Raw genomic sequence first — 26,311 nt, 5'->3', positions numbered from 1 at the left:
AAAGTGAGCAAGCTCAATCTCATGGACAAGCTCCATCTAGTTCTACTTGTATGACAGTCCAAATGTTAAAAAATAAAAACAAACCAAGGGAAGAAATCAAACCAGTAGATAAGGAAAGACAAAAGATAGAATTAGAAAAATCTTTAGAATCAATCAGAAGGTTTAATCGTGTAAATGAAGAAATAAAGGAGTCGTATGATAAACAGGATGCACAATTAAAACAAAGAGAAGAAGATATGCGTGAGTCAATGCGAAAGGCAGAAGCAAAATACTTTCCAGATTTAGATCTGCGAAGCAGTTTGGTAAACCACGAGCAAAGCTCGTTCACTGATCAATCTAATGACTTAGATCTGCGAAGCAGTTTCACTAATCAATCTATTGACTTAGATCAATCTAATGATCTAGATCAATCTAAAGATTCAGATTTAGACTCATCTGATGATTTTGTCTATATCCAAAAGCCTAAAACAAACAAGTTTAAGTGTGAAGAATGTAATGAAGAATTAACTCTAAAGAATTATAACAGACATATTCAATCACCTAAACATAAAAAGAATGCACGACTATAAAATAGAAATAAAATTATTGAGGAAGCTAAGGATGAGGGAATAAAAGTTACTAATAAAGATATAGAACAAAAGTTAGATGAGCAGTATCCTGAAGGAATAAAGTTTTGTGATAGTTGTGAGATATATCTAGATAATGATACCGCTTATAATAATCATGTGACAACATTAAAACATTGGAACAATGTAAGACTAGTTAATGGGGAAATAATAAAGAATGGAAGTAGGTTTGCTTGTGTAACATGTAAGACTTATCTAAGTCAATATAGTGTGGATCAACATTTGAAAACAAAGATGAATCTGGATAAAGTAGAGGGAAAGGATCTGCGAATTTGCAAAACAACTTAGTTGAGCAGTTTAGCTGATAAGGATAAGGATAAGGATACTAATAAAAATATAACTGAAGGATATTGCAAGATATGTAATAATAGATATAACAATAAAAATGAACATAATGAATCCGAAGAACATAAAGAAAATGTTGAACAGAAAAAACTTGATGATAAGAAGTGGAGATATAAAGTTAGTGAGTTAGGATTAGATCATAATATGAAGCATAATCAAACAATAATAACTAGTAGTAATTATGAAGATCCTAAATTCTTGAATAGACTGGAGTCATTGCATAGCATACATCCCCATATTAAATTTAACATCTTTGATGTAGTTAAGTATACAAAACCTACGGATGATAAACTAGAAGAAAATGAATTCACCTTTAGGTTAATGACTAGGCAATATAATAATGCACATGACTTGGATTTATTGAATGGGGAACTTGATTCTAGAATGCAGGAACAGGAAATGAATCAATCTGGATGGAGCATGCAACGATTTGTTAAAAGGACAATGTATACACATAGGTTTTATCGTAGTGGTGGATGTGATACTGAGTTACCATTCACATCTAGATAGATACTTAATATACATAATACTGATAATAAGTTATTGCTATGGTGTCTAATTGCTTATCTACACCCTGCATCACGTGATCCAAATAGAGTTAGTAAATATAATAAACCTGAATATATTAATGAGATAAAATTACCAAATGGGGCTATACCTCGATATGATTATTATCACTTAAAGAAAATAAAAGAACTAAATAAAGATAAAGTATTATTTAATGTATTCAATCTAATTAAAAATAAGACTATTAATCCTGTATTAATTTATCATAATGATCATAAAGGATGTAACATATTATACTGGGATAATCATTACTTCCTATGTAAAGATGTATCATTCCTATTAAGAACATTATCTAATCATAATAAATGTTATCCATGTCTAAAATGTTGCGTATCATTTAGAACAGAAGATGCATTAAATAAACATTTGGATTTATGTAATACACAGAAACATGTAGGAAGAAGAACATTCCATAAAGATGATTACCTAAAGTTTGATAAGTTCCATTATAAAAACAGAGTACCATCTGCTATGTATTTTGATTTTGAATGTATAATAAAAGATGGTAAACACATTCCTATTGCTTGTGGTTTATATATAAAAAGTGACTATCCTGATATATTAGAAGATAAGTATGAATGTAACTGTGGTGATAAAGTAGTTGATTGGTTTGCAGAAAGAGTAGATTATTATAATAAATTATTTAAAGATATATTTAGTATAAATATTCCATTGAAAGAAGAGACTATTACTCCGTTATATAGTAGATGTTATTATTGTAATGAGAACTTGAATGAAGACATCGTTAGAGATCATGATCATCTAAATGGTAAATTCAGAGGATATGCTCACAATAAATGTAACCTCCAAGCTAAGAATAATTTTGTACCTATGTATGCATTTAATTCTTCTAATTATGATAATCATCTATTTATAAATAAACTAGCAAAGAAAGTTAGACTAAAAGTATTAACTAAAACTGATGAGAATTATATTAGTATTGATATGGGTTATGCTAAAGCATTAGATATGTTTAGGTTCTTCCATCCACTTAGCTCAGATGCTATAAGTAAAACATTGAGTAATAAAGAATGTATAACATTAAATAAATGTGGCTTAGAAAGACGTAAAGGTATATTCCCATATGAATGGTTTGATAGTATAGATAAACTACATGAAACAGCATTACCACCTAATGAAGAATTCTATTCTAAGTTGAAACAAAATGGTATTACAGATAAAGAATATAAGCAAGCAATTGATTGTTGGAAAGATACTAAATGTGAGACAATAAAGGATTATATCATGTTGTATCTTAAAACAGATGTATTGTTATCAGTTGATGTATTTGAGAAATTCAGAGCTATGTGTTTAGAATTTTATGAAGTAGATCCATGTTACACATATTCTACTCCTGGGTTAACCTGGTTGTGTGGGTTGAAATATGCTAATGTTAGACTTAAGTATTATAAATAAAATACAGTTAATATTTATGATACAATACAACATGGTATTAGAGGTGGGTTAGCTTCAGTATTAGGTGATTGTCATGTAAAATGTATGAATAAAGGTATAGATCCTGAGTATACTGGGAAAGAGAATTATCTAAAATATTTAGACTTCAATTCATTATATGCTTCTGCTATGGTTCAAGCCTTACCTACTGGTGAGATTAAAGTATGTGATATAATATATACTAGCTCTAGCTCTACTAAGGGTTATATCTACACTATTGATATAAAGTATAATGATGACTTGAAACAGAAAACAAACAGGTATCCATTCTTTCCTGAAAAGACTAGGGCAAACATTGGACAGTTTACAGATAATCAAAATGTAAATAAAAAGAAAGGATATAAACCTAATGAGAAGTTAATGTTAAAGTTAACGGATAAGGTAGATTATGTAATTGATGGAGAGATGTCAGATTGGTATTTAGATCATGGTTTGAAATTGGAAGATTTTACAATTAAGCAAAAGTTAGAGTATAGTAAGAGTGAGTGGTTAAAGCCTTGTATTGAGTTTAATATTAAGAAAAGAAAGGAGGCTAAAGCTAAGGGTGATAAATTTGGGGATGTATTCTTTAAACTGATGAATAATGCCTTCTATGGAAAAACCATAGAGAATGTATATAATAGACAAGATGTAGAGTTAGTTAATGATGTAGATAGATATATTAAATTAGTAGAAAATATCAGTTTCAAATATGCTGTAGAGTTTGATGATGATCTAGTGGCTGTACATAAAACAAGAGGTAATGTTAAGTTAGATAAATTTAATTTTATTGGTTTTGTTATATTAGAAAAAGCTAATCTATTCATGTATAAAGCTATATATGATTACTCTGAGAAAGAGTTAGATTGTAGTTATCATTACACAGATACAGATAGTATATTTATAAACATAAATATTCCATTAGATAGTACTATAGAAAAGGAAATGAATAATATAAAAGATATTTTACATAATAATGAGTTAAGTAAGATGAAAGATGAATTACCCAATGATACTATTATAGAAGGATATTTCCTTAAAGCTAAAGCATATTGTTACAATACTGTTAAAAGAGAAGAAGAGAAAAAGTTAAAAGGTATAACTAAAGCCACTATTAATAAACAGATTACAATTGAAGATTGTACTAATGGTATATATGAAGGTAAATCTAAAAATGTAACTAATTATACTATTGATAGTAATAGACATCATTTAGGAACTAAGGAACAATATAAAATAGCTATTGATCCATTTGATGATAAAGGTATTAGAGATAGTAATGGTGAATTTAGGTTTTACCAGTGAATTTGCAAAACAACTTCGTTGAGCTGCTTCGCAGATATTTAATAATAACAAAATTTAGTAAATTTACTCAAAATTGATAGATTTTTTATTTATATGGAAAAAATGTAAATATAGTTGAAAAAACAAGAAAATATAGTAATTTTATACATATACGTATATATGAGTCGGCTCTATGATGCGGAGGTCACCATATACACATTACTATTACTCCCATTAATCCCTGATCCCCTAATCTTACATCGTTTTACCCCCTTAAAAGTTACCCACCTAATCTTACATCTTTTTTGGGGGTAAAGTCAGGGTTTCCCCGATTACCCGCATTACCCCCCTAATCTTACTTCGTTTTACCCCCCCCCCCCCCACATTGTTAGTTATGACCCTACTCTTGCATCAGTTTGAGGGTAATCAGGGGGGTAATTTCGACACGGGGGGAATTAACTTTTGCATTCAGTGTGTTTCACTGTTACAATTGTGTTGAGAAAATTGCTGATTATTTGAAGGATTGCGTTTGAAATCGATAAAAATTGTTTTCTTTTTCTCAGCAAATAGAATTATACTACTTTTTTCACTTTAGGACAATGCTTACGTATTTCTTCCGCAATCAGCATTTTTAACAGAAAATTATTTCTTTATCTCGATTAGGGTCAATTCTTGTTTAGGTTTTTTTGAAACTGTTCCTGAGGGGAACAATGACAGTCCCTAAGGAAATTTTAACAAAAACTTTGTTATTCTAGTGGGAAAATTATGATGCGTTTCTACCTTAATCTAAAACAAACTGATGATACCAAGAAATGGAAGACTTTGGAGATGCCAGCTGATACCTGCTATGTGAGATCTCTGGATCTAGAAGTGATAGCATTTCAGGGTTAGCACAAGTGTGTTATCATTCACTGATAGTCAGTTTTCTCTTTTTCAATCTGTTTTCCACACACAAGATCATTCAATTTATTCCTGAGAATCCTAACAATATCCCTCAAATCGTTTGCTTTAGAACAAACAGTTAATTTCTAGCAAACTCAATCTAGATCAATTTCACATTCATTTCTTTAAGTAATTTATATATATATATATATATATATATATATATGTATGTATATATATATATATATATACATATATAAATAAATATATATATATATATATATATATATATATATATAAATATATTATATATATATATATATATATATATATAGTATATATATATATATATATATATATATATATACATATATATATATATATATATATATATATATATATAAAACGTATCTTTACATTTCTCCTTTTTTCAGATGTTTGGACAATGATTGCACCACCCGAAGACTTCCTCAGCCCCATGCACGATTATCAAGCATGCATCACTCTGGGTGAGTTTACTCAACTAATGAATTTGCACAAAGTGACTCCTAATAAGATTTCTAGAAAAGTTGCTCCTAAAATTTATCTAGAAACTTCCGTAAACATTGTCTTTTGCATGCCGATAACGTTTCCTACCAGTTAAAATAAAACCCGGCATTAACAATAATTTCGTGGAGCACGAAATGTAGTAATTTAATTTTTAATGCTCTCGACAATATAATTAGTTAAATAATCGACACCATTGGAAAAAAAGGATTATAATTCATTTCTTCTAGCAAGAGATTTTAATAGATCTTTTATTATACAGGACTGTTTACTTAATGCTACGCACTGATTTTTAGTGCCTTTCTCGTGGTGTTGATGAGGTTAATATTTGAAGCGAATAATTGGAAAAATTATCATTTTACAAGGACTTATTTAGATGTTTCCCAGTGCGGTATTTAGCAGATAAATTTTGAATAAATTTAGCTAGTAATAGCTTTTTATTGAGCGGTTCGAATGCGTGATATATCCACTAGTTTGCCTTGTATTTTAAAGCTTTGATTGTATTCGCAGTTTTGCCCTAAGGTAACCTGAATTAACTTAGTAATTTTCAAAGATTTTTCCGGTTCAATCTTTAAATATTTCAACAAGAATTAATCAACAATTAATAACAAGAAGTTTTAAAGTTCTATCAAGTTTTAAGAGATATTGATCAACTGATTGTCAGGCTGGTTCTCCGGTTTTCTGGTGATCTTGGGTACCGCAGGGCTGTACCTTGGGCTGCCTTGGTTCTTCGTAAATATTTACTGATCTCCAAGTTGGGCAATTTCCGGCTTTTGTACGTCTCTTGGTGTTTGTTAAGTACATTTCCAATTCCGTATTATTACCTACTTTATCAGAATAATTACTTCACCAAGTACTCAATCTCTCTTGAAGTTATTTACCAATTATGCGAATTCATCGTCAGGAAACTCAAAAAAGTAAAAACTGAGGCCTTTAGGCACTTGATATGTTTATCAGTCCACTGTGAATCTGCGGTTGTTTTTCATAAACATAAACAAATTAGGGGTTACAGGCCTAGATGGAAAATACTGGCTATATATGGCCTTGAGATCTATTTGAAAATAAACTAAAATAAAGCGCTTATTTATGGATCTTTGAGGGGAAATCATCACGTAACTATGAGGGACGAAAAAGGGACGTGACACTACCGAACTTTATGAAAATTTTCCATGAAAATTTTGGGAAGGAACTGGGTTTTACAATTTTTCTATAAAACATATAATCTGCACGAATATAAGGATACGAAAAATTTATGTTTTCTTAGAAAGGAGTTTGAACGAAAGCATTAAAGTTAAAGACAATTAAAGAATTCAAAAGAAATAAAGTTTGAGTTAAAACAAATGGGAATAGAAGTTAACGGGAATACAGTTGAGACAAGATTGAAGGTGTTGACGGAACAGTTGACAAGTTAAGATGCGCTAATGCAGAATAAAGAGTGTGAACATAAGAAAAGGTTAAGGTTGAGGGAAGAAATTGAGTTAGCACTCAAATAATCATGGTTCTTTCGCTGAATAATAGCTCTAAACTTTGAATGAAATTGAAGGAGTGTACTGGTTGAATGGATGGTTCAAAGCATTGGTTATTTTCTTGGATTGAGGCACTATTTTGGGTATATAAAGCACTTAGGAGGTGAACTTAATGAATGAAGGTATACTTAATCAGTTAATAGATTTATACTTGTCGAACCATAAGAGACTTTCAAGAACTTAAAGCGTACTCTCCTCTCTGGGTTGAGCTTGGTTGTCCAGCTGGACGTCTGTGTTGAATCTGTCAAGTGTATTTATTGACATTGTTGAATATGCAGGCATTGAGTTTCGTCTGTGATGTCTTTTAAGGGTTCCCATGTCCTCTGGAGATATAACTGTTGGCGGTGTCCTGAGTTGTTTCGCGAGGTTTGAAACTACATCTGCTTTTAGATGTTTCGGTACGGAAACTAATGGATTAAGTGTTACATTGGTTCCATTAAGCTTCATGAAGTTTGGCACCATTCGTCGTACAAAGGCTATTTTATGGTTTAAATACAAGAAGAGGATATGTAGGGCTAAGTTTCCAATAAAGGCAATGACTGTTAACGAGAGAGAAATTTTGATTGGTACGTAAGATGCAACTTTGTCAATTAGTGCTGGCTTGATTGACTTCATTTCGTTGGTAATGGGTTTTGCTATGTCGTCTAATGGTTCGGTTGATAAATTTCAATTTGAATAGATGAATTCTGTTTTAACTTTCTTCAGTAAATCGAGATTTGCTTCAGTGCTCGTTTCATATTTCGGTAGTACAATGATGTTAAGTACTGAGTCAATTAAATTTGCAAGCGGATCAGACAATTTCACAATTATTCTCTATGCTGACAGGTACTGAAAACTTTGTAAATCAGCTCTAATTTTAATGTGGTCACTGAACATTGTATGTCCACATTTGAATTTGATTAAACGGATGTTACAACCTTTATAAGGAATGTTGGTTTGTCAGCCATTGTCGTACAAATCTAACTAAGGATAAAATCACTTGAAGCTGATGTTATTAGCCAGAGTCCTTATCCAAGATTCTGTGCTCGTTCTGGGTTAGTTAACGCTACCTTCTCTGTGTCACATACATTCAGTGCTGTAATAGCATGATGAAACTTGAGGGTTGCTATGCCCGAGGAGAATCCGAGTTGGGTTTCTATTGTCTCGTGACAGACTCAGTATCGTGGCGATCCAAGGCAGTTGTCGTACTGGGATCTCGTCAGCTCTGTTGTTTCCATCTGTCCTTCGGAGATTGCTAAGTTTTCTCCCTCAATCACCCATTGTAAGGCATCAACTGAGTGCTTCTGGGGCATAAGAATTACATTTGCACGTTAAACTTCAATCACTGTCTGGCTAGAATCTATAGGTATGGCTAGCGTCAGTAAAAGTCCATCTTCTACTGTCGAAATCTCTAGTACAAATTTCGCATCGTAACACGAAAGTATGTCAGTCATTGGTGTTGCCAAAGTTAGACGATCTGGGGCGTTCTTTTGGATATCATGGATTGCATCAAGAATCTTTGTCAAAGAGTTACGAGGTACTAAAGAGATGGGAAGGCGTTTATCAAGTAAAGTAGGAATATCATTTATAGCATTAATTCGAAACGAATATAAGGCTGCTCGATAACTTCTAATGTCTGCATAAAGTGTAAGAAGTAATGATGCTGCTGTGTCAAAGTTGAAGTTAGGTTATTGTTGTGTTGCCCGAATTTCCAAACAGGTTGTTGTTGCATTCAAATTGTGATCTACAATTGCGAATTGTTCCTCAACTCGTTTCCAGTTTCTGTTCCGGTTCTCTTGCGTTTCGTTTTGATCTTTGTAAACTTTTGCAAGTTCGTCGGCAACTAGAAAGAATTTCTCATCTGTTTGGGTGCCGATTTCGAGGACATAATCGTTAAGGCTATTAAAACTGTTATCTAATCGATCGATGTTTTCAGCATTTTCAGACGTTCGTTGACAAGAGCCAAAAATTTCTGTAATTCCATCGCATCCTCCGCTGCTCATTGCTATTCCTGGACCAAAGACTCCAATTCCATAGCAAGCCGGGCTGCTATAGCAAGCCGGGCGCCTCTCTTTTTTGTCGATTTCGGGGGTCCTCTTCGACTCTGGTAATGAGTTTTTTGGTCTCATTCCGCAGTTTGAAGACTTCAATTTTGGCTTCAATTGTCTCATTGAGTATTTTCTTGTAAAGCCAATCAACATTGAAGACATTGAAGTTTGATTTTTGTATGTAGTACTATGTGTCATATTGCAAAACTCTGACTGAGTGATCCATTTCGTTGAGATTTTGTGAAGTAGAGTCTCTACTTGGTGTCGTACTGTAGAGTTATAGCGGGGAAACGGGACTTAAAACTCCGCGTTTATGAACTTCTCAGTGTTAAGGATCTTGCCTTCCTTGTGGAAGATTATTCCTTGGGCCAGCGCTTTTTCTGTGTTGATCTGAGTCTCGAAAGTGGGGCCGAAAATTACGAGATTCCGTATAATTGTAAGTAATATTTTCGTCTTTCAATAATAACATCTATGTTTCAGGACAATCTTCTGCTGATGTGGCTCTTCTGGGTGTTCAACTAGTTTCTATTTGGGTTTCCCGTGTTTATTTGCTCATTTTTTCAATGTACACAGGCTTCTGGTTCTCACTGTCTCAATTTGGCAATTATTTATGTGGTAATTATTTGTTTCAGGTGAACTCTACTTTCGTATCACGTGTGTTGATATGTATGTTTATTAATATTACTACTCAGTATGGTGTGTAAACGCGTTGTAGTGTAGTTGATTGGTTGAGTGGTGGGTGTGTGGTTATGAGAATAGTGGTTGGGAAGTCGAATTTCGCAGTGTTTTTTGGGTTTTTCAGGGCGTAAATAGGGAATAATGGGGCAGCTAGTGAACGATTATACCAATAAGTGATGGTCAGTCAGAGTAGAGACAGGTTGCTCATGACCAGATTACGTGGTTGGGTGCGTGTGTTAACAGTGAGTGCCTGAATGTGCTGTGTGAGAATGGTGCGCCGATGGAAATGAACTAGTTTTGGTTCAATTGTTATCGTTATGTAGTGTATTTTTCAATCATTGGTGAGTTTTTCAGTGATATCTTTGGCTTGTAACAATTATGCTTGGTTTTCACTGGTGATTCTATTAGTTGTGATGCATGTTGTGAGCATGTGGTGGTGTTTTCATGAAGGTGCATAGCTGTATAATGACATATTTTTGAGAGCGCAAGAATGGAGATATAATGACTTTTTTCAATTGTGAGCATTCACTTTACTTTACTTGTGAAGTATTATTTATTGGCTGGTTCTAAGGCTTTTACACAATTGCCCTGGTTGCTAGTAACAGTTGTGTGTGATATGAGCTGATTTGAAAGAGTATTGGGTACTAATTTTCACATGTAATTTTTTCGTAATTTTGGTCATTTTTCCGCATCAATACTGGTGGTACAAATATGAAAAATTTTTCAATTTTTAATGAACTTTGAGCAAATTTTTTGGCTTGGCCATCTCGGTAGACATCGGTGGGGAACAACTATGTTATAAATTCAGGTTTTGAAGCACATTTTGATCAATTTTTTCAGTGTCTTTCTCGTGGTGTTAAAGAGGTTAAGATTTGAAAGGAATAAAAGGAATAATTATCATTTTACAAGGACTTATTTAGATGTTTCACAGTGCGTTGTTTAGCAGATAAAATTTGAAAAAACTTAGCTAGTAATAGTTTTTTATTGAGTGGTTCAAATGCGTGATATATCCACTAGTTTGCCTTTTATTTTAAAGCTTTGCTCATTTGCAGTTTTGCCCTAAGGTAACCTGAATTAACTTAGTAATTTTCAAAGATTTTTCCGGTTCAATCTTTAAATATTTCAACAAGAATTATTCAACAATTAATAATAAGAAGTTTTAAAGTTCTATCAAGTTTTAAGAGATATTGATGAACTGATTGTCAGGCTGGTACTCCGGTTTTCTGGTGATCTTGGGTACCGCAGGGCTGTACCTTGGGCTGCCTTGGTCCTTCGTAAATATTTACTGATCTCCAAGTTGGGCAATTTCCGGCTTTTGTACGTCTCTTGGTGTTTGTTAAGTACATTTTCAATTCCGTATTAGCACCTACTTTATCAGAATAATTACTTCACCAAGTACATAATCTCTCATGAAGTTCTTTACTAATTATGCAAATTAATCGTCAGGAAACTCAAAAAAGTAAATATTGAGGCTTTAAGGCACTTTATATGTTTATCAGTAAACTGTCAATCTGCGGTTGTTTTTCATGAACATAAACAAATCAGGGGTTACAGACCGAGAGGGAAAATACTGGCTATTTATGGCCTTGAGATCTATTTGAATATGAACTAAATTAAAGCACTTATTTATGGATCTTTAAAGGGAAATCATCACGTTACTATGAGAGACGAAATAGGGACGTGACACTTAACTAACCGTTTTTTTGAAGAAAAGTCCAAACCGAAAGAGAACAAGGAGACTCGTTTAGTTGCGTTCACACAGGATGTTCTGACCCGAGCTAATCTACAATTTTACTTTATTTTCAACCAATTGAAGAGATTATCAAAACAGACGCTTGGGTTTTGAAAAAGCGTTACACACCCTAAGTACTAATTGAATTTCATAATGCCATGCCTCATTACAGCGCTCAAGAGATCTTACATTAAAAAGACAACGAAAAAAAAATATAAGCAGAAACAAATATTTCCCGATAAAAACTCAATAACTAAATTTTAAAGCACTTAGTACAAACGTCAAAAGGGCGTCAGATGATAGTCTAACTACCCAACAATACGTTTTCTTAACTACGCAGCGGATGGGACTTTTCCTTAATGAGACTTGGTAACAGGTCGACGAAAGGGGAAAAAATGAAACAAATAATATCAAATGCGTTAAAAACATTTAGTTTTTAACAAAATAGTCCTTCATAATTTTACTAAAAGTCCTCACGGAACCGATAGAAACTTCCTTTGCTGCATAGAAACGGTCTAAAAATGCAAAACTGAAAAACTACAAACAATTCGCTCAAAACACAAATTTGGCCATTGAAATTATTGGCTGTTTTCTGAATTCTGTTTCCTTTTCCTTTCCAAAAGTCATGTATTTTTTTTTCAGCTGAATATATATTGAAGGATTCAACACGTCCATTTGGGCTTCATTTGAAAGCTATCCGGATCTGATATATAACCCTAGCGAATGTGCTAAAGAAGGTCAAAAGAAAGGGTCTTTCCCATTATAGCCCCCCCCATGAAAATATAGCCCCCATTATGGCATATTTGCCATGATTGGGTAGGGGGGGGGGGGGCTATAGGTTATCTGACCACTAAGCTGGGGGGGCTATAATGGGAAAGACGCAAAAGAAATACAAAAATTGACCACTCGCAAATTTTTCATGAAAATGGATATTGTCAGACAAAAAAAAACATCAGTTAAGTCAAAAATTCGATACACACGTTAGTTTCTGAATTACAAGAAGCTGGATCGAGCGTTTCATTGATGAGAATAAGTTACAAGTTGACAAAAAAAGCAACAAAAACTGAACATCTGAAAAAAAAATTTAAATACGAATAATATCAAAAAAATAAAGACATAATGTTATCAACTGACAGCATTGAGCAACATCAATTATTCAACCCTCAACTATAACCTTATGATGCTTGTCAGTTTTTTGCAACTGCATAAAGAAAATTAAAAAAGGGCGAAAGCATCAATTTTGAAAAAGAAAATTAAGAAAGAGAAAACTGTCGATGCCATTAGAGAAGTTTTTCAGTTATAATTTTTCTTATCTCAATTCCTGTTTCAACAGCAATGGGCTTTTTCTTCAACAAGGTGTTTTAAGAAAATAATGAAATCCGAACAAATAATAAAACATCAATTTTTTTTTATAAAACCCATAATTTCAACGTCATTATGATCAACAGCTTTTAACGGAACTCAATAGATACCCTCGATTATGACTTGATGGGAAGACCATATGTTTCTATGTCATAAGCCATCCTCAGGACATCACATTAGGTTTTATGACTATGAAAACGACAACAAAATAAGGCGAAGTCCAAAAGTTCAGTAGGAAAAGTGCAAAAAGTAAGTCTCGAAGTCATTTAAACTATAAGTTTTTCTCTAAAATGGGAACTATCAAATTAGGAGTAATGCAGTAAGAAATCAAAGGGAACCAAAAAATATCTAAAACATGGATGAGAATTCGTGGCATAGAAGTCATAAAAGCAAAAGCTGTAGGACAATAACCGACTACCACATTTTTTGAAGCAGTAGAAGATATGGGGATCTTGTCATTGCTGAAAATGAGTCACAGTTCCCAAAAATAGGTTTCAGATCAAATAAAGTTCAAGAAAATTATCGAAAAATTTTTTCAAAAATTTTTCTAGCCATTAGCTGTCACTCAAAACACTAGATAAATTCCTTTAAAACTTATTACCAAGCATATTGCAATTTTGGCGATTAATTGTTTGCCAAAGGACTGCAAAAATTTCGTAAAGTTTCAAAAAGAAAATCAATATTTCATTAAAAATTACAAAACTCAAGGAGCGATTGAAAATTTGAGCAAATCCTCTAAAACTTGTTTTTTTTGTTCATTTGCCATCAATTGACTGTGAATGAGGTTTGCCAATAACAGAATCTCGATATGAAAAATGACTACTCTATATATGACTAAAAAAAGGAAAAACAGCTCTAAAAATTTGATTTTATTGATTGTAAAACTTCCCTAATACAACAGAATTAGCATTTTTTTCACCGCTTTTCGTCTGAACGGAACACAAATTGATTCATTTTGTATCGTGAAATATATTTTGAGTTATCAATTTTATATAAAAAAAAATCTTAATTTGATCAAAAATCACGCGTAAAGTGAAGAAAATCATGCCAAAATCCCATGTCCACACAAAATTCTGAACCTCGATAAGTCCTCGAATAAACCGAATTTTAAAAAAATCTTTTTGATTTCAAATTCTACGGTGGAAGAATTGTTTTTTTTTCGATACCACTTATATTTGAAGCTCAATGTCAAATTCGCAATTATATTTATCGAAATTTGCAAATATGGAAGAAAAATCTATTAATTAAATTTGCAAACAGATCTGTTTATCTTGGTTTCTATTTGTTAGTAGTTGGCCTTTCAGGTTGATTTGAACACACATATCGCTTACAAAATTTAATGTTATTTTGCAAAATTTTGCAAACTTGACCTTGCGAAGAGATAATTTACAAATTTGGCTTTGTGGAGCAAAAATTTGCAAAGGTTCGCAAATTTGGTATTAGATTTGAACTAGGGTATATAGTTCCTTCCTGCACCCCCACAAGTGGGTTCGGAACAATTATCAAAACCCGGGTCGAGGTGTCACTAAAAAATATAATTTTTGTGGTGAAATTCATTAAAAGTGTATGATTTGCGTTCAATGCGATGAATGCGGTGAGAAAAAATCTCAAGCGCTATAACCAGAATGTTGTGAAATATTTTTTTACATATATTCACCGCTTATTTCAACGCTTATCTTAAATTCACTGGACATATTAGTTAAGTGAGTGACAGAGGGCGCAGTGGAATGAGACGTTGGTGACATGCCAGAAGTGAGAGGTTAGAAACCGTGGACGGCAGTTTCTTTTTTTGTAAAAAATCCGGTTAATGCAGCAAAAAAAGTCACCGCTAAAAACTGAAAATCTTTACTGCAAATTTACGCTTTTACACCGCATTCAACGGTAAAAGATGCGGGGCTTTGCGGTGAAAAAAGTTTTTTTTTCATTGCTATTCATCACTAATCATACACTTTTTTTGACAAAACCCGCACCCGATCATGAACCATAGTGTGCTTAGGTTTTTCTATTTAAAAATTCCATTGAGGAAACGTCAGTTTTATCTCATAACCAGAGGTCCAATAAATTTGATACAATTTTTTTCAACTTTGACGAACCTCAGATTTGAAATCAAAGTCGCCTTTCTCGCACATATTCTCATTTTCTGCAATTCAAAAACGCAACTCTACAATTTGTTGGCTGTTGAAAGCAGAAGTGATACTGAAAATGCATAAAAAAGTTTGCAATGTCAAAAGTCTGTAGTGAAAAATTTTGGTACTTACTGAGTCGGAATTTTTTTGTGTAGAAAAGTTTCTATTTGCGTTTTTTACGTGCAAGTTTACGCGAGTCTGCGGCTATTTCGAAAACTCTGGCTGGAAATCTTGAATTGCAAAGATTTCTTTTCGGTCGTCTCCGAGCATTAGAGTTACTGCAATCAATTTCACCTAACTTTTACTGAACGCAGTCAGAAGAACTACCAACAGCTTTACGATATCCGACTGCCACGCTTTATTAGAACCATACGACATGTACCAGGAGAGGCACGTGCTGAAAACTATAACTTTAAGAAACACCAAGTCATAAAATGTTGATTATAGAGATGTAATTCAACGGTTAGGAAATTTTTTCATGTTAGCAAAAGAAGATTTGTGAAGCGAATTTCTGTGAAGTATCAACTGTTGACAAGGGACAGCAATGGGCAAATGGTAGCCAAGGCAAATTGTGCCAAAATAACTATAACTCAGGGGTCTTATTTGAAACACCACCAACACTGGCGTCAGTGAAGCAAGTTGATTAGTATGATTCTCTGACGTCCGGCCACAGCACCACCAACACTACATATTCAATATTAACTGAAGGTGGAACACCGAACAGCTTTTTGTGGTGAACCCCTAAACAAGATCGAATGCACAATCTCAATGCAAAAGCAAAGAGAAGTGTAAAGGCAGAGACCACGAATCAACCCCAAAGACCAAGACCCCCCAACGGACAATAAGGACCGCCCAGCACAGTCAACGTTTCGACAAGACAAAACACAAAGCAGAATACAAACAGCCTGACAGATTTGCCGAACAGGACCATTCAAGCAACCGTTTTGAAATAAAAAATCAGGGTAAAGGGCGAAAAATTAAAAAAACCTGCAAACAATGAGCGAATTAATTGACAATGGGAACATAATTGCAGCAAAGAATGTTCGTGAAAAGGCAGTGGCAACATTTTCGGAGTTCGAGGAAACAAGTTACGAGATGATTTCACAGCTTGGCGAAGATCAACATGAGGAGTACATCGGAAAAATCACTGACACGTGGAACAACATCGAAGACATGAAGATTAAAATAAAGAATCAAATTTCGCAAGAAAACTCTACAACAAATTTCAACTCACAAAACAACAACGAGACAACGGCAGCAGCCAATTTGACAGCGGATAACTCAACAACCAACATCAACATCAATACAAGAGTAACTAGACATTAAAAAACATCAATCAACAAAACCTCGGGCAGTGAACTACCGGAAATCAGCAATTCTGCTCAACCTGACAACCTCAACGGCTTTTGATTTGATAGATGAGCTTACTCAAGCAGTCTGAACGACCAGTAGAACAAATTAACTGGAGATGGGGGTCACACAAACATTCAATCAGACAACAGTACAACCACAGCAATTATCAACAACGCTTTTACAACCAGATCCATTATACACGCCTTACGTTGAAGCTCTTCCAAAGATGGATCTTCAGAAGTTCAACGGTGACACGAGCAAATGGACAGCTAGTTGCAGACGTTTCTGCTTCGTGATTGGAGACACTTATCTCAATGATGGACAGAAGATTGCCTTTCTGCAAGGACTTGTGATTGGAAAAGCAAAAACAGAAGTTGAAGGATTTGCCTGCAACAAAAACCTGCACAAAGATGCAATAAACGAGTTGAAACAGCGTTTTGGGAACCCATGCGTCATCATCATCAACTTGTTGGAAAAACTAACTAAAAACAGGCCACCAACAACAGCTCCTCCTTGGACAATTGAAAATTTCTCCACTATCATAAACACCATGACAAGAACACTGCCAGAAATGAATTTTGAAGCCGATCTCAACAGCACGACAATCTTGAAGCATGCAAGCGACAAAATGCCGTACAGTAAAGAATTCAATTGGAATCAGTTTGTTTTACGACGACGAATTCAACAGCCGATAATTGCAGACTTCAACCAATCATTAAAGAAATAGCTGAAGCACACGAACGCTCAAGGCATCAAGAACGAAGCGGCGGTCGCCTCGACACGACCAATGACATACAACAAGAAAACTTCAACTTAAATGAAATCCGACAATTTCATGAACAACCAACTAATCGAAAATGAGAACAACAGCAACGACAACGATTACATAACAAAAGCAACTGTAGCAATAACAGCAACAAGAACCACTACAACCAGCGGAGCAAACACAAACGTTTCAAGCATCAATATGAAGCAGCAGCAACCATCAGCCCCTGCCTCGTGCTTTCAACGATGGTAACAATCAATTATTCCAATGCCCAAAGTTTAAATGAAAGACAGCAGACGAAAGACTTCAATTGGTTTATCCGTTGAATCATTGCGGGAACAAATCTTCTCTAAGTCAAGCCAGTTATTTTACATAACAAGGAGTGTAAAGATCGACCTAGGAAGCAGCTTGACCATATTTCTCGCGACGACAGCTGAAACACGCCAACAATTTGTCTTGGAAGGAGCTAATGGAACAGCCACAAAAACATGTTACACAACAAATACAGAAATTCCAAATTTGGAAAACGAGAATGCTACAATCTCAAACAAATTTATGTTGTGGAAAACATCAATTTGCCAAAGTTGTTGCTGCACGCGGGAGACATTGCCAGGAAGTATTGACCATCTTAGACATGTCAAAATCCCAACTCTGGAAAATCTCCTAGTCACAGTATTGTCTGGACAAGACAACCTTAACCTAATCTCACCAATCAGAGTGGAACAAGGACCATCGTCAACCCGAAGCGCAAGTCTTTTCAAACTTGACCGGACTATTACTGGACCTCATACAGTGTTGGATGACAGCAAAACACAACCTTCAATGCATCATACAGTTTTTTAGTTTTTTTTGCAGCAATTGACTGGTACAAGACAATGACCTCAGTGAAGAGGCTTCTCATTGGTGGAAATCAGAGACAAAACCATTGGACTCCAAAAGCAAGTCAAGTGATACAGAAGTTTTGTTGGCCAACAAAATCTCTAATACAACATGCGTGAGACAAACAGATGGACTGTATGAAACAGGTCTGCTCTCGAAAGACAGCAGCAGTTTACCAGAAAACCGGTAACAAGCCTTGACTCATCTGAGTCATCTTGTCAACCGACTACAAAAGAAACCTGAGCAGTACAAGAAATATAATGAGGGCTTTTACGCAGACTTGCAAAAAAGCTACATTGCAAAATTACTTTTCCATCAACAGAAAGATACAGGATGGTACCTACCACACTATGGGCTTGTCAGCCCAAACAAAACCGACAGGATACGGATAATCTGCAATGACAAAGCGCCACAAAGCGGAACAAGCCTCAATGACAAATTCTTAGCAGGACCTGACCTCCTTGGGAATATGCTTGGTATTTTGCTACATTTCCGATAGGGAGCCATCGTCATCCAGGGAGACATCGGAGCTATGCTTTTGCAAATTGGGAAACGACAACAAGACCGACGCTATTTGCCCTTCATATGAGACAACTGAACAGTCCAGAACTAGAGGTGTACGAATACCAAAGACACATCTTTGGAGCTAGGGACCCACCAGCTGGCGCAAATTTTGTTTTTCAACAGACAGTGACATCAAAGATCTACCAAATTCCCTGGAAATCATTCAGTGGTCAATCTACATGGATGATATGGCCGCATCCTTTAGCTACGCCTTGGCGGTTTTCACTACGGCCAAGGATGTCAGGAGATGCAAGGCGATCTATGCAAACCAGTCGAGGAGCTCTTTAGAAAAAGTTTTCAACAAAGATTGCTTGAAGTTCACCAGAGATAGGACGACGACAATTTAATGTTCAAAGCGAAAGACAGAAAGAATTTGGACAGGAAAATATGGAATACAACGCAATCTTCTGTCATTTGTGTCAAGTTATTACGATCCTTTGAGAGCCAAATCTCCTGTCCTCGTCCGAGCCATGATTCTACCGCAAGAAATATGGAAACATGGATGGGAATGGGACGAAGCAATCAAAGGAGACAATGAAAAGGCCATCCAGGATCGGGTACAGGCAACGGAACTGTCAGGTACGGTAGGTGGTACAGCACTTGGGAACTCAATGGAACTGTTTTCAGTGACGCATCATTGGAAGCAACAGCAGCAGTATCATACATCAAGACAACCGGAAACCAAGAAACTACAATTCAATTTCTTATGGGTAAAACAAGAGTGGCACCCTTACGTCAAACAACAATTCCGAGACGCAAAATGCAAGCAGCACTTTTTGTAGCCAGATTAAAGAAAACAATCGAGGAGGAAATGGATTTTAAGTTTGAATAAACTTCTCTATGGTGTAACAGCACGACCATTCTCAGTGGGATAAAGAACTTCAAATTGAAGCACAAGATGTACTTTGGAAACCAAATTGCCGAAATAAGGGATCTCAACAGCACTAACCAGGTGAACTACGTCAACGCCCAAGACAACTCTGCAGATCATGGACTGAGGGGAATTTCAGCAACATACATGACAGAAAAATCTCTTTGGTTACAGGGATCACAGTTTGTTCTATCCTCTAGCGACAATTGGAAAAAAGACGAACAACACGAAATTGTTTTCTTGAACAGCGCAGAACAGAAAACTCAAGGAACACGACGACAGCCGATTGACCAGAACCTAATTCATCCGTTGTCAACAAGTTTAGCCAGTGGTTCAAACCCAGAGCAGTTATCATCAAAATGAAAAACCTACGAAAGAAAACGAGAACACAAGACCGACAGATCATAGATGCAGAGAACTTTCTTTTCCGTCTATATCAGCAACAATTGTTCGATGAGGATATAAATCAACTAACACGCATCAGGCCAATTCGAAAAAAGGAGTATATTGCTTCAGTTGACACCTTCAATAAACGAAGGTGGTAGTTTTCGCTCAAACAGCAGACTAGCCAACGCACCAGTTTCAACAGCAACAAAGAAGCCAATTATCTTAGACGGTAGGAACAGGATTAGTCGTCTTTTCTGGATTTGAAGTACAACATAAATGGTCACATAGGAGCAGAACAGCAAACAAACAAAATTCAGTTAATTTATTGGGTTTTTCTATGCAAGACATTAATGGAGAAGATCTCAAATAGATGCTACGAATGCAGACGACAGAGACAACATAACAGTCAGCGTCAGGTGTCACATCTTCCTAGTTACCAGTTATCAGTCGAGCCTGTACGTTCCAAGGAAACCGGAGAAGCTTTTTTTGGACCTTTTGAAATCTACAGCCAGATCAACACTGCAAGGAAATCCTACTGTTGCTTATTCACCTGTCTGACGATACAAGCCTTTCATATCGAAGTGACCAGGAATTTGCTATAGGAATCATGCGTATTGGCATTTCAACGACTCTTCCGCCGACGAGGACTACCTGAAAGAATTCATAGTGACAGCGTTTTATATTTCACCATTACAGCTAAAACTTTTGAGGAAAGCAGCTTCACAACTACAGAAAAAGAAATACGCAGAGTCAAAACTGAATGCATATAAATTTATTTCGCCAGCAGCACCAAATTTTGATGGATCATGTGAACGCCTCGTTGGGATGAGCAAACGACTCTTCTTCAAAAACGCCGGATTCAGGAAACTCCAGCAGGGCAGTTGCTCAACACCTACTTGCCAGGTCGAAGCTCTACGCATTAGCAGACCTCTAACATCAGTCAGCAGTGACATACGCGATGTCGAAAGCCTGGCACCCGGGCATTTTCTGACAGGAATGACAGCAGGACTGCCATTCAATACTACAATTAGCAGCAAAGAGTGAGGAACAGGAAAACTATGGAACAACGTCAACAGTATCATGTCAAACGAGTTTTGGACACGCCTCTTAGAGGAATACCTCCCAACACTCAGACAACGTCAAAAATGGCATTCAACAGCAAAAACCGGATAGAAGTAGGGGACATGGTATGGATACTAGAAGACAACACACCCAGGGTGTTTAGACGTTAGATAGAGTACAAAAGGTAAATAAAGGTAAGGATAATGTGTTAAGGTCTTGTCTGGTTAAAACATCAAGAGATGATTTTGTTGAACCAGCTATTAAATTTAGTTTGATCAACGATAAATCAACATAAAAAATATCAATAATAAATGGGGAACAATAATTTAAAAACAATCTGAAGCATTGATCAGTTTTGAATTAGGATAAAATCAAAGATGAAAGTTTTATAGTTCATTTCAATGAGTTAGCAATTCAATTGGACTTTTTGTTATCTTTCTGGTAAAATTAGGGATTTCATTAGGTAACTCACAAGAACACTCAAGTTAGCAAAGCTTATCGTACATTAGAGAGATACTCCAAAAGGGAAAAAAGGTAGGTGTATCAGGAAGAAAAATTCAGATATACATTAGGTTGGTTCTGGAATTTAAATGCACAATTAATTAGCTTATTAAAAATCAGCAGATAGTTGATCCGACAGGATACTAGTATTTTGAACAGGTAGATGACACTAAACAACTTAGGTAGAATCAAAAAGCAGAGGTAAAAATTATTAAAAACATTTGGTTCAGACAAAATCTAATTTGGGAAAACAGGTGAAAGGTAGGCAATAGGTACAAGGTAGTGGTAGTTTAGGTGAGGTAGGGATCACGGGCAGCATCAGTATGTCAACCAGCATCTTTCAACGAGCAGACAAGCAACAACAAATTTTCCAGAAATCGGTCATTATTTGGCATTCACCCATCAGCCCATAAAAAAGTCGTTCAATACAATTACAAACGTACACAGTCAAGCGCAATCAGCACGAAAGCAATTCAACTTTCAACAATACAATTCTATCATATAGAAATACAAGCAGCAGGTTGACAACCATTTCATAGCAACAATCTACAGACGATAGGAAGACAATCACAGAAAAATTTACGATAAGAACAAACAGTTCATCAAGAATAACTTCAGCAGCAGCAGCAGCATTTTTCAAATAGCACTCAAAACTTTCTTCAACAGCAGAAATCATCATAATGAGGTCAGACATACTTGTAGATATGGACGAGTCAATATCTTCAAGATCAGCGTTTTTTGAGGACACAACTCAATACAACATTTCCAACGGAATCGTCAGTAGCTGAAGCAAGAACATTCATCTCGGCTACATGAAAAGCAACAACGGAGCAAAAGAGAACACGACCAGACAACAAAGAGCGACTTCAACAGTTCAACAGCAAAACATCGACTACAAAATTGTTGACCTTGGTGCCCAAAAATGGAGGCCGAGTGTACCAGAAGAGGCACGTACTAAAAACTGTAAATTTAAGAAACACCAAGTGATAAAATGTTGATTACGGAGATATAATTCAATGGTTAGGAAATGGATGACTTTTTCACGGTAGCAAAAGAAGATTTGTGAAGCAAATCTCTGGAGAATTTCAACTGTTGACAAGGAACAACAATGGGCAAAGGGTAGCCCGGGCATATCGTGCCAAAGTAACCATAACTCAAGGTTCTTTTTTGAAACACTACCAACAATGGTGTCAGTGAAGCAAGCTGATTAGTTTGATTCTCTGACGTCCGGTCACAACATCACCAACACCACACTACCAATATTAACTGAAGGCGGAACACCGCACATGACATTCTTTTTAAGGTAAGTTCGTGATCACTGTGCTAAGCGTATTTGAATGCGAGCAGTATCTTTGCTCTCTGAGCATTAGAGCTACTGCAATCAATTTCACTTAACTTTTAAAGAAAGTAGTCAGTAGAACTACCAACAGCACGTGCGATATCCGACTACGACGCCTTATTAACACCACAGGACATAGTTTTTAAGGTAAATTTGTGATTACTGTGCTGAAATTTCTTCGATGATCAATTCTTTGTCGCAGCTGCCCGGGTCGAATGTCCTCCCTAAAATCTTCCCATTTTGATGTAAGAATGGGGGGTAATTTGTCTATGGGGGGTAAATTGATGTAAGAGTGTGGGGGTAATTTGTTCAGAGGGGGTAAAATGAAGTAAGAGTTGGGCTGCAATGGGAGGACTTTTAAGGAATTACCCCCCTGACTGAAATTGCCATGTAAGAGTGGGCTGCAATGGGCTGCAATGGGAGGACTTTTAGGGAATTACCCCCCATGACTGAAATTACCATGTAAGAGTGGGCTGCAATGGGCTGCAACGGGAGGACTTTTCAGGAATTACCCCCCCGACTGAAATTGCCATGTAAGAGTGGGCTGCAATGGGCTGCAATGGGAGGAGTTTTCAGGAGTTACCCCCATGACTGAAATTGTCATGTAAGAGTGGGCTGCAATGGGCTGCAATGGGAGGACTTTTCAGGAATTAACCCCCATGACTGAAATTGTCATGTAAGAGTGGGCTGCAATGGGCTGCAATGGGAGGACTTTTAAGGAATTACCCCCCCGACTGAAATTGCCATGAAAGAGTGAGCTACAATGGGCTGCAATGGGAGGACTTTAAAGGAATTACCCCCTGACTGAAATTGCTTCGTAAGAGTGGGCTGCAATGGGCTGCAATGGGAGGACTTTCAAGGAATTACCCCCAATGACTGAAATTGTCATGTAAGAATGGGCTGCAATGGGATGTAATGGGACGATTTTTAAAGAGTCACCCCCGCTGAATGAAATTGCCATGTAGGAGTGGGCTGCAATGGGCTGCAATGGGAGGACTTTTAAGGAATTACCCCCCCCCCCCTGACTGAAATTGCCATGTAAGAGCGGGCTGCAATGGGATGCAATGGGAGGACTTTCAAAGAATTACCCCCTGACTGAAATTGCCATGTAAGAGTGGGCTGCAATGGGCTGCAATGGGAGGAGGGGTGAAAATGATGTAAGAGTTGGGCTTCCAAGGGGGGTAAATTGGTGTAAGTGTGAGGGGATAGTTTGTCCAGAGGGGTAAAATGAGGTAAGAGTTGGGCTGCCAAGGGGGGTAAAATGGTGTAAGTGTGAGGGGGTAATTTGTTCAGAGGGGGTAAAATGATGTAAGAGTTGGGCTGCCAAGTGGGGTAAAACGATGTAAGAGTGAGGGGGTAATTTGTTGTGATGGGGCAATTCTAACAATTATTATTATTTAAATATATAGACCGTCAAGAGTTGGACAAGCATCGATGGTCTGGAGGATAAGGCGACGCAGCTGAGGGTACAGAGTTTGTGGGTTCAAGACTGGCAGTCTTCAGGTATGGGGGCTAGAAGATTGAGGGGGTTAAATGATGTAAGAGTTGGGCTGCCAGGGGGGGGGGGGGGTAAAATGATGTAAGAGTTAGGCTGCCAAGGGGGTAAAATGACGTAAGAGTGGGGCTGCATTGGGAGGATTTTTTAGGAAAATGCAGCTCAAAACTCTTACGTCTTTTTGGGCTGCATTGGGCTTCCAAGGGGGGTAAAATGGTGTAAGAGTAAGGGGGTAAAAGACAAATTAACCCCCCCACTCTTACATCTTTTTTGGTCTGCCAAGGGCGGTAAAATGGTGTAAGAGTGAGGGGGTAAAAGACAAATTACCCCCAACTCTTACATCGTGTTACCCCCCTTGCCAGACCAAAAAAGATGTAAGAGTGGGGGGTTAATTTGTCTTTTACCCCCTTACTCTTACACCATTTTAACCCCTTGGAAGCCCAATGCAGCCCAAAAAGACGTAAGAGTTTTGAGCTGCATTTTCCTAAAAAATCCTCCCATTGCAGCCCCACTCTTACATCACTTTAGGCGGAAAAATTCAACCCGGGTGATTAAGAATCCCTTTTTCTGTCTTTATATATCAAATGAAAAATTGATTGTCGTTTTTATCTACCGCTGACATGGTGTATACGATATGTCAAAATTCATTTCGCCAGTTTCTTTAGTTTGTTATATGCTTTGGAAACTAGAGTATCGGTTTAAAAAATGCAAAAAATTCTTATTTTTGACATTATTCCAAATATATTGTCTGTATAAAAACCTGAATGTGGTTTACGTTTCTAGTACAACTTAAAATAAAAAAATAAATGCTCTTCCTTTGAAGTTTGTTCAACTATGTCACATATTTTCATATACCTGACAATATTGTTCTATTTTGAAACTGCCATCTTTTACGCAAACTAAAATTAGACTTTAAAAATTGATGTAAACAAGTGTAAGAAATGAGTATAAGAAAAGTGCCTGACGTTTATCAAAATATTTGAGCACAATTCATCTTTAACATTGAAACGTTTCCTGATGCAATCGCGGTTTGTTTTGTTTTCAGATTACAGCACAGAGAGTCCTGGAACTCGCGTACAACTCAAAATTTATGCCCAAGATGATTTTGCAAAAAAGTGCAACCTGCCGTAAGTAGCAGATTAAACTTTTGTTCTGCATTATAAAAAAACAATACGTTTTGTGGCAAAGTACCCCAAATCTATGAGAGTACCTGGCTAACGAAAAATGAAACCTGGCTGAAAAATAACATTATTTCTTAAGAGAATTTGATTCATAGAAACTTTCATTTTTCTTACTTTACCTTGTCAAAAATGCAGTCTTTATAAAGCGACCCTTAAGTTCAAACGAGGACAATTTTTAATCAAGTAAAATGAAAGAGCACGGTACAGGCTCTTTTTTTGTTCGAACTTTAGAATGAAATTCTGTTCATTGGTCAATCCAGGGTCTTTCCAAAGGTCTTTACCTCGGTGAATTAGGCGGTTGGGTGAGCTAAAAAATATTGAACTGTGTGAAGCTTTCATATTCGGGCTAAAAATGTTGAAAGTTTCTGAGTTATAGAATTTCCGGTTCAACTTTTGTCCATGTTTCCAGTACATGGTCAGATTAACAACAAAAGATCCTGAATAGCTTAATGACAAAAAAATAATTGAGAGGCTGTATCGACCTAAATTTTATAGTATCAACTGTACTCATATTATAGCGCAGCAAAATGGAAAACAATGACACTTTGTAAAAATTCATCCCCAGCTGGGCGAACGGAAAAAAAACCTTAATCAGTTTTTTCCACAATTTATATTTGTGGCAAATCTGATTTTGGGATGCTTCACGGTGCAATTAATTGATATATCCAAGGAAACTAACAACTCTTACAGCGAAAAGGCCGTGATAAAATGACTTGGGAAAATGGGAAGCAACAAAATGTGATCATAAACTAGCATTTTTACTTTTATCTAAGGAAGA

The 26,311-nt window shown here is 36.1% G+C and overlaps 1 protein-coding gene across 1 annotated transcript in view; it reads left to right on the top strand.

Moving 5' to 3' along the window:
* LOC142351846 (uncharacterized) overlaps positions 1-25,513 on the top strand; it is a 159,280-nt gene extending 133,767 nt beyond the window's left edge. Inside the window, exons 8-10 of the mRNA XM_075404073.1 lie at positions 5,012-5,142; positions 5,573-5,647; positions 25,398-25,513. Coding sequence (XP_075260188.1) covers positions 5,012-5,142; positions 5,573-5,647; positions 25,398-25,483 — 292 coding nt within the window. The 3' untranslated portion in view covers positions 25,484-25,513. The remainder of the gene's footprint in view (positions 1-5,011; positions 5,143-5,572; positions 5,648-25,397) is intronic.
* The last annotated feature ends 798 nt before the right edge of the window (positions 25,514-26,311 follow it).

This window comes from Convolutriloba macropyga, chromosome 13, assembly GCF_964194025.1.
Source record: "Convolutriloba macropyga chromosome 13, txConMacr16.3, whole genome shotgun sequence".
NCBI lineage: Eukaryota > Metazoa > Xenacoelomorpha > Acoela > Convolutidae > Convolutriloba > Convolutriloba macropyga.
This window is presented reverse-complemented; position numbering and strand designations above follow the sequence as displayed.